The sequence below is a fragment of the Sinocyclocheilus anshuiensis genome, unplaced genomic scaffold (assembly GCF_001515605.1).
Source record: "Sinocyclocheilus anshuiensis isolate Anshui unplaced genomic scaffold, SAMN03320099.WGS_v1.1 scaffold1609, whole genome shotgun sequence".
In the NCBI taxonomy this organism is placed as follows: Eukaryota; Metazoa; Chordata; class Actinopteri; order Cypriniformes; family Cyprinidae; genus Sinocyclocheilus; species Sinocyclocheilus anshuiensis.
In genome coordinates this window covers 267599-276403 of record NW_015540958.1, presented here as the reverse complement: position 1 = coordinate 276403, position 8805 = coordinate 267599, and the positions used below count along the sequence as shown (strand labels likewise).

The window sequence follows — 8805 nt, the reverse complement described above, 5'->3', positions numbered from 1 at the left end:
TTTATATATACATAATAAATATACACAGTACACACATATATTATGTAAACAAAAACTTTTATTTTGGATGCGATTAATTGCGTTTAATCGTTTGACAGCACTAGTAATAATGTAAAAACTTTGTATTTACATTTTGTTTGTAGGTAACTATATCTCTAAGTATGAGCAGGCTGGATTTAAGGGTGTGTGGTTTGCTAGCGCTTTCAAAGGAGCCTCTGGAATTGACCAGAAATGGACCCCAATCAATCACCATTTAAAAAACCACCTACAGTGGCAGAAAGTCATTACATCCATGCCGCAGTACAAGTCTGTGAGATTCCAAGGCATTGCTCTGACTGGCTGGCAGAGGTAAGCCTGCAGTTTTACAGAACTGTTCCTTCAAATATTGTGTGCCATCAAACATGCAATGCCATTATACAAACTGTAAAGGAACTTCCAAACCTAGAGCATTACTAGGATATATACATTATACACTTTTATTTCTCAAGTAACAATTAATGTTAATGAAAACCTATGTGCGTTGAAGGTATGAGCATCACACTGTGCTGTGTGAGCTTCTCCCTGTGGCCATCCCTTCTCTGGCTGTCTGTCTTCAGACGCTGAAATACGGTGAGTGTTTTATTCCTGGAGGGATTGAGAATGTAACATGCTGTTTTATAAATGAGTAGAATAACATGATATGTGATGTACTACAAAGTGTTTTGTTTGCATTAGGTTCATTTGATACTGAGGCACAGAAGGAGGTGCAGCGCCTCCTTGAGTGTCAGATTGAGCTGAGCAAAAATGAGTGGTATGAAGTTGTTTATATAGATCTATTTGAATAGATTGTGATGTATGTAATGGATGCTCTCTTGACTGTTCTGCAGTAAGGGTGCATCCTTTCCTGGCTCAGATGTTTATGAAATGGTGAAGAAGATCAACGACAACCTGGAGAGTTCAGTTAAAAAGATCATGCAAAGCTAGTGAGTGATTCTGTTTCCGAGTGACCTTTCATATAAACACGAGCTCAAATGACATTCACACAGAGCATAAGCATTCAATTCTTTGTCTTGAATATTTTGTTGCTTGTGCTAACATTTTGTTCGCCTTGTGTTTTGCAGCCATGTCAAGGGATCATTCAGTCCATATCATCGCAAACGCAGCTTTGCAAACCCTCGAAATCTTGCATTTTTCAAAGATGAACTGAAAAAGTAAGCTTTTTTAACACTCGCATATCATTTGACGCATTTATTAGCAAAAATATCGTTTTTATATTTCTCATTAAACATATTGGTTATTATATGGATACAGGGTTCCCACAGTCATAGTGAGCCATAGTAAATTGTTTTGAAATGGTTCTTTTCAATGAATTTGTCAGAAATGGTTCATAAATAATGTCTAAAAGATTCATTCATGTATTAGTCTGTATCAGAATTGACAAAAAAATGGACTCGAGAAGTCTTGAAAAAGTCATGGAAATGTTCAAAAATGATTGATAACTAGAACTATTTTGTTACTTGAAATAAAATGTTAGCTGAAGTTTACGTACTACTTCAAGTTAAGTGCTGAAAAAAATTAAAACTTGTGTAGACATATTTAAAAAACTAATAAAAATTACAAAAACACACAACAAATTCCCTTAAACTTTAACTGAAATTATCATGAGAACAGAAATGATAAATTATAAATACAAATTATAATAGTTTATTAATGATGCTTAAATAACACTGGTGCAGACATTGAATGTTTGCAGGTGTAGGTGATTATTATAAACCTAAATATTTAGCTTTTTTCCCTCTCGTCAGATTGATGGATGAATGGGATTCCTTTTTACTGACTTTCCGGCAAAATATGGAGGCAATCTTCTACCCAGACACTTTAGAGGAGTGGTTGGAGGAGAACGTCAACGAACACATAGAAAGACTTCATGGAATGGTGGTTGATGTAGAACGAATCATTAAACTCAATGGACAGCCAAAGGTTGATCCTTTAAAAAAGAGGTGAAACAGACAAGCGGACCAACAGGAAAGACATTCCAAAATGTGGCATTCAAACTTCCTGCTGTGTTTCCACCTCAGGGATCTTGCTTGTTTCCTGAAGGCTTTGCTGGAAGTGATGACAATATTATGAAAAGTTGCATAAAAGTTCTCTCATTACACTGGGTATGCACTTCTTGAAGAAGTGGACTCACTACACTACGCATCAATGCATTTATTTCATCTGTATTTGAGTTGACTCAAAATTATGAAAATTATTTGCCTTTGCAGTTACACTGGTACAGCTAATGTTTTTTTTTTTCAATGTAAATATCTAGGGATGGAACGTGACCAAACTTCATGTCTTTGACATGCAAAATGTATTTTGTACATTTTGTGCAGTTTGAGGAGCAGGAATATTGTACAATTGCAGAATGTGGAATCATGTTACAATTGAGAGCCTCGAATAAAGTATCTTTAGTGTTTCATCACTATTACACATATAGTTCTAAATTAGCTGTAGAAGCATTTACCTCAGAAAACATTAAAACTGGAAACCTGCTGGTTATGGAGCTTATGTTACATTTACAGCCTTATCACAATGCCAATAACGCAACATAATTTGCTGGATTTCATTTCTTTGTGTGTGTGTTTACAACATAAAATTAAAAAAATTGGGGAATGTATTTTGTACTGTTTTCACTGTTTATTACTGCAAAATCTTTGACGGTTTCTATGCTTTCAGTGTTACATTCCACAGCTTATCATCACAGTTATACAAGTTTTTTCTCTATCAAGTATATGACACAGTGGTGTGACATTAAGTTACAGTCTTTAATACATTTAAATATTAGAATATTTAGTTTACTGTTGTGTTAATCAAATCAATTGATGTAGCGAAGTCCGAATCGTGAGCGAATCATTCTTTTAAAATCAGATCTTCTGATTAGTTCAACCAGTTCACAAAACTAGTCCGATGTGTTTTCGGTCGTTGCAAGATTTACAAACTACTCATTTTTATTAAAACTATCTCGGTTTCATTTGTGCTTGATAAAACTATAATCAAGTCGTAAATATTTCTAGTACGTTTACTGTTGTAACTGTTAAGCTCCCTCATCGGTTTAAAAAAGATAACTACACGGGAAGTCGTGGCCTAATGGTTAGAGAGTCGGACTCGTAACCCAAAGGTTGCGGGTTCGAGTCTCGTACCGGCAGGGATTGTAGGTGGGGGGAGTGAATGTACAGCACTCTCTCCACCTTCAATACCACGACTGAGGTGCCCTTGAGCAAGGCACCGAACCTCCTGCTCCCCGGGCGCCGCAGCATAAATGGCTGCCCACTGCTCCGGGTGTGTGCTCACAGTGTGTGTGTGTTCACTGCTGTGTGTGTGCACTTAGGATGGGATAAATGCAGAGCACTAATTCCTAGTATGGGTCACCATACTTGGCCACATGTCACGTCACTTTCACTTTTTTCACTTTCAAACTAATTCTGGAACGCGTGAAATTACCTTTAAAACATAAAAATAGAATAAAATAATATGCGTTATAAACAGTGTAGGGGGTAACGCATTACAAGTAACGTGAGTTACGTAATCAGATTACTTTTTTCAAGTAACTAGTAAAGTAACGCATTACTTTTTAATTTACAAGAGAATATCTGAGTTACTTTTTCAAATAAGTAACGCAAGTTACTTTTTTTTTTCCAATTTATTGATTGACAGCTCTCCTGTCCCCATGTTGAGAGAAATCAGAAGATGTTACTGTAGTTCTAAAATAAATATGAATATGCATTAATTCATCTCACTCACAAAAAACAAAACACAGATTCAGTATTCCTCAAAATGAATAAAAATAATGCAACTCAGAATATGATGCAAACCTGCAATAATTAAATGTTAAACAACACAAATATGCTTTATGTATTTAATCCCATTCTATTAACCAATGTCTTTGCTTCTGACCTTCGATGATCCAGTTCAACCATGTTAACAAGCAAAAATGACTCTAGACGAACATCTAGTCTTTTTTTATTGCTGAAGTGTGTTGAAATGTCTTCTTCTGCATTCTACTGAACGGACGTAAATTTACTTTCCCTTCAGCCTGAGGCTTATTCATTTCACTTTTGGTGTGAAAAGGCTTTTATATTTGCCAAAAATATAACTTTTTTATTTTAAAAACAAACAAGCAAGCCCTGTCCAGATGTAAAAAGTAACGCGAAAGTAACGTAACACATTACTTTCCATATAAAGTAACTAAGTAACGTAATTCATTACTTTTTTATGGAGTAACGCAATATTGTAATGCATTACTTTTAAAAGTAACTTTCCCCAACACTGGTTATAAATAGCAGTGTTTTTAGATTATGGATGCCAATCGCTGAACCGACTCTTTGAAACGAACCGTTCGAAAGAACCGATTTGACTGGAGAAGATGAGCGCGCCTTTAATTTGAATCTATTAGGACGTGCTCGTTCTCCCTCACCTCGCCGCCCTTTAGTTGTTATGACTACGAGGTCGTAAATCCGCCATGTTGAAGCGTTGCGACAGAGACGGAGGTCTGGAACGACATGACTGAAGAAAATTATAATACGGCAGCAACAGTTACCGACCAAACGGAGCATAGCAACATCATCACCATCCAAACCACACTCGGAGACGAAGGTAGAAACAGTGCGCTGGGACACGATTAAATGTGTGGGCCTGACTTTGGCTCGTTCAGTCACGCTAGCAGAGTCTCCATTAGCCGCAGTGTTGTTTTTGACAAACATGTTTAGGCTGCTGCTAATGCTGCTTAGCATCGATCTGTATCTCACAACACCAAGACTGTCTGATGTTAAAACCGCACGGCAGCAGGATTTAAGTGTTTATTCACGTTTGGACACTTTTTGGCCCTGTGAATTTTACTTTTACATTTACATTTAGTCATTTAGCAGACGCTACTTTTATGTAACGTTATATGTAAAAGAAAATCAACTCTCTGGAAACACAATGTCCACATCAAAGTCGTTTGCACCTCAAATTACATATTTTGTTTAATAGCATACTGTGATCGAAATGACATTTTAAATATTTATGAATAATTGCTTTGTCTTTGTAAAAGGCATTTTAAATATTGAGTAATAAATGAAATAAATAATCATTATTAATAAATATAATTTATAGTAATAGAAAAAGTCATAATGGAAACAGAAAATATAAAACGAAAAACTAATCCAAAATATGAATACAAATAGTATATTTATAATATTTCATTAATCTATAATAGTAGTTGTGTTATAACGTTAATTTATACACTATTATAATTTATTAAATAATAATATTTAACATTTTAACATGTTAACATTTATATTTTATGCATTTATTTTTTATTTTAAAATATTGGATGCAAAATTGATGCCACAACTGTGGGAAAATTAGATTATTTTAGATTGATACATATTTGTTTATTTCATTTTGTTTCGCGTTATGCAGATGCTTTTGCAGTATGCATGATCTGTCAAACTGAAGGGAGATCAATATTTTTGTGTTCCCTCTCAGATGAGGATATTCATAAATGTGGGAGATGTCTGGAGGAGTTCTCCGCTCTGGATGCTTTCATCCAACATAAACTCAGCAGGAGCTGCAGGCATCCTCAGCAAGACCATCAGGTTTGTGTGGTATTATATCATTCCTCTTTTTATCGCATCATTTTATATCCAGAGTGATTGACTGTGCATATTTATTACTCGTCAAAGAATCCTAAAAAAACGTATCATGGTTTCCACAAAAATTTTAAACAAAATGCATTTCTGATAATAATAAATATTTCTTGAGCAGCAAATCAGCATATTAGAATTATTTCTGAAGCACAAAAATTAATTACGTTTTAAAATATATTATGATAGAAAATAGCTATTTTAAATAGTAATAATATTTCACAATATTACTGTTTTTATTTTTATTTTTTATCAAATAATTGCAGCCTTGCTGAGCATGAGACTTCTTTCAAAATTATAAAAATCTTACAGACCCCAAACTTTTGAACAGTAGTGTATCTGCATCATAGACCCAAGAAGCTGTGCAAAATATAAGCTAAGGATACATCAGTGCTCATCTTTCTGCCTCCTCCCTCAGACAAATGTTGTCCCAAATGAAGGTGCTTCCACTGAGGTGAAATTGAATGAAAATGATAGTTCATCTGATGAAGCTGGCACGTCGAATGCAGGTACTGCACTTTTTATTTAGTAAAGTCAATATAATATCACTTTCATTGTATTGAGGGACTAGATGTCCCGATTTTAATGGAACTGGACCAGGGCCAAACAAGACATCTGATCACTATCGTTATATACGAACTGTACAATGGGATGATTTGGGTCTGAAAAGAACATAATTTACCAATCCATCTGTCTTTGTTTGGGTGCTAAATGAAGTCGCTTTGTTCTTTAGACAAGAGTGAAAAAGCAGCAGCTGGAGGAAAAAAGAGAAGCCGCTCTGCAAGCGAGGATGACAGTTCCAGTTCTGCAAAAGGCGTTTGGACGTTAAACGCAGAGGGACGATACATCTGCGACATATGTGAGAAGACCTTTAAAACGGTACAATATTAGATCATTTGTATGCATTTTACCCTATTTGCGAATATTAGGGATGTAACGATTCACTCAACTCACGATTCGATTCACGGTATCTCAACCGATTTGAATCGTCACATATTTTAATCGATTTTCAACCGGCTCGCGGTTAATCGTTACATCCCTAGCGAATATGCAAGGAAAACTCACCCCAGTTCTAAATTTGATTCATTTATAGACAAATATTCTGAGAGCCCACATGTTCACGCACACCGATCAGAAGGACTTTAAGTGTGAAATATGCCAGACTGCTTTTAGGACCAAGGGTTCATTGATCCGACACAATCGTCGGCACACAGGTAAAACTTAGTGTCCTTGTATTGGACTCTACTGAGTTGTGAAAGTTATTTAGTGTCTGTGTAAGTTTTTATGCAAGTCTTTCCCAGTATTTTGACATCATTTCCTTTGGCAGATGAGCGTCCATACCGCTGCAATCAGTGTGGCCTGGCGTTCAGAGAGTCCGGAGCTCTAACCAGACATCTGAAGTCTCTTACGCCTTGCACTGAGAAGATTCACTACAGTCAGTGTAAAGAGATACTTGTCTGCAAGGATGGAATTCGGAAAGGTATTTTCATAATGACCCTGGCTTTTCAGTGATAGGAGGGTGTCGTTTAACAATTGCTACAAGCTTAAAGTCTCAAGAAAGGGAAGTAGCAATGGATCTCTTCTTTTAAGAGTGTAATGGATGATTGAAAAAGAAAACGGGGGTTCCGTGCATCATTTTGTTTGATTGGATGTTGAGATGTGGGCGGATGACCGTGACTTTGCAGGGTTTAAGCGGACTAAATGATTGATAAAGTCTTGCATGTGTCACCAGACCGAAGTCTGTTGTTTTCATGGGAAGATCAGTTATGACCACCTATTATTTAGTATTGCAAGGTCAAAAAATGCATGAATAGATAAGATCTATAACGTGCATTCAGAAATTGATGGTGAATGTTCATTTCATGCTGACATTTTTTTTTTAGCTGGTTTGTTTTCTGATTGTATTGCTGTTATCATTCTAGAAGTTGAGCCAGCACCTCCTGAACCTGAGAAGGAGCACATTCCTGTGGTGAGGGTTGTGGAAGCTGGTCAGGAAATCATCCAGATCGAGGTGGTAGGACAAGTGCAACAGGTATGAGACTAACAAAACTAGCACGTTGATTACAAATATTTTTGGCGCAGAAAAGCATGTTGAATTTCACTGATTCAAAAAAACATGAACAGTTCAATTGTATTTTTGGGAGCTGCAAAAAAACTAACTTTTTTTTTTTTTTAACACATTTAAGCAAGTCTCAACAGTAGGACCAAAAAGTTTATATTTCTTTTTGCCTTCCCAACATTGATAAGATTATATAATTCATTTTTATTATTATTTTTTTAAATAATATTTAAAGGGCTCATTAACTTCCTTTGTTTTTCACTTTGTACTGTTCTCTTAGGTCCACTTATAATGTTATCAAAACACCCGCTGCTATGATTGGCTAATAGTTGTGTATGTTTGACAGCTTCTTCCCTCACAGATGGCGCTGCTGTGATTTAGGTTAAAAATGCATAAATACTCGGTACATATCAAGCGATCGGTAATAACAGACAAAGCTATAGTGAGCACGTAATAAAAACAGTTACTCACACTTGTGTGGTGCGACATCAGATCCAATATAGTCGGCACAGCATTATCTTTTAGTTTCATTCTTTCTGAAAATCCTGTGTCGAATTGTGCCTTGGTTGTAAACGAATCTATTAGATATCCATGAACTATTATGAGAAAATATAATTCAACAAAGAACAAAAGTATATTTTTAAACAGTGTTGGGGAGTAACTAGTTCAAATAAATAAATAAAAATAAAAACAAATAAATTAATAAATTAAATTAATGAATTAATTAATTAAATAAAAAACAAAATAAATGTAACTGTAATCTGTTACAGTTACTGAGAAAAATGTGTAATTAAATTACAGTTACTTATGAAAATGTTAAAGGGTTAGTTCACCCCAAAATGAAAATTATCCCATAAATTACTCACCCTCAATGCATCCTAGGTGTATATGACTTTCTTCTCTCGGACGAATCCAGTCGGGAGTTATATTAAAAATGGCATCAGTCCTTCTTTCAGACGAATCCAGTCGGAGTTATATAAAACTTTCTTTGATCTTTCAAGCTGTTTAATGGCACTCAGCGGGTGTTGCAGTGCTTCAGTCCAAAAGAAGCGAAATAAAAAGCGCCCATCCATAAAAAAAGTGTCTCACACGGCT

The 8805-nt window shown here is 35.5% G+C and overlaps 2 protein-coding genes across 4 annotated transcripts in view; both read left to right on the top strand.

Annotated features, from left to right (window-relative positions):
* LOC107689998 (hexosaminidase D-like) overlaps positions 1-2630 on the top strand; it is an 11770-nt gene extending 9140 nt beyond the window's left edge. For all 3 annotated transcript variants that reach the window (XM_016488225.1, XM_016488226.1, XM_016488224.1), the window contains exons 9-14: positions 144-348; positions 527-609; positions 715-790; positions 867-962; positions 1101-1190; positions 1785-2630. In XM_016488225.1, coding sequence (XP_016343711.1) covers positions 144-348; positions 527-609; positions 715-790; positions 867-962; positions 1101-1190; positions 1785-1983 — 749 coding nt within the window. In that variant the 3' untranslated portion in view covers positions 1984-2630. The remainder of the gene's footprint in view (positions 1-143; positions 349-526; positions 610-714; positions 791-866; positions 963-1100; positions 1191-1784) is intronic.
* A 1742-nt stretch (positions 2631-4372) lies between these two features.
* Positions 4373-8805, top strand: part of LOC107690000 (transcription factor E4F1-like) — an 11880-nt gene continuing 7447 nt past the window's right edge. The window contains exons 1-7 of the mRNA XM_016488229.1: positions 4373-4617; positions 5494-5603; positions 6070-6160; positions 6385-6530; positions 6745-6865; positions 6979-7131; positions 7574-7683. Of these exons, the coding sequence (XP_016343715.1) occupies positions 4524-4617; positions 5494-5603; positions 6070-6160; positions 6385-6530; positions 6745-6865; positions 6979-7131; positions 7574-7683 (825 nt within the window). The 5' untranslated portion in view covers positions 4373-4523. The remainder of the gene's footprint in view (positions 4618-5493; positions 5604-6069; positions 6161-6384; positions 6531-6744; positions 6866-6978; positions 7132-7573; positions 7684-8805) is intronic.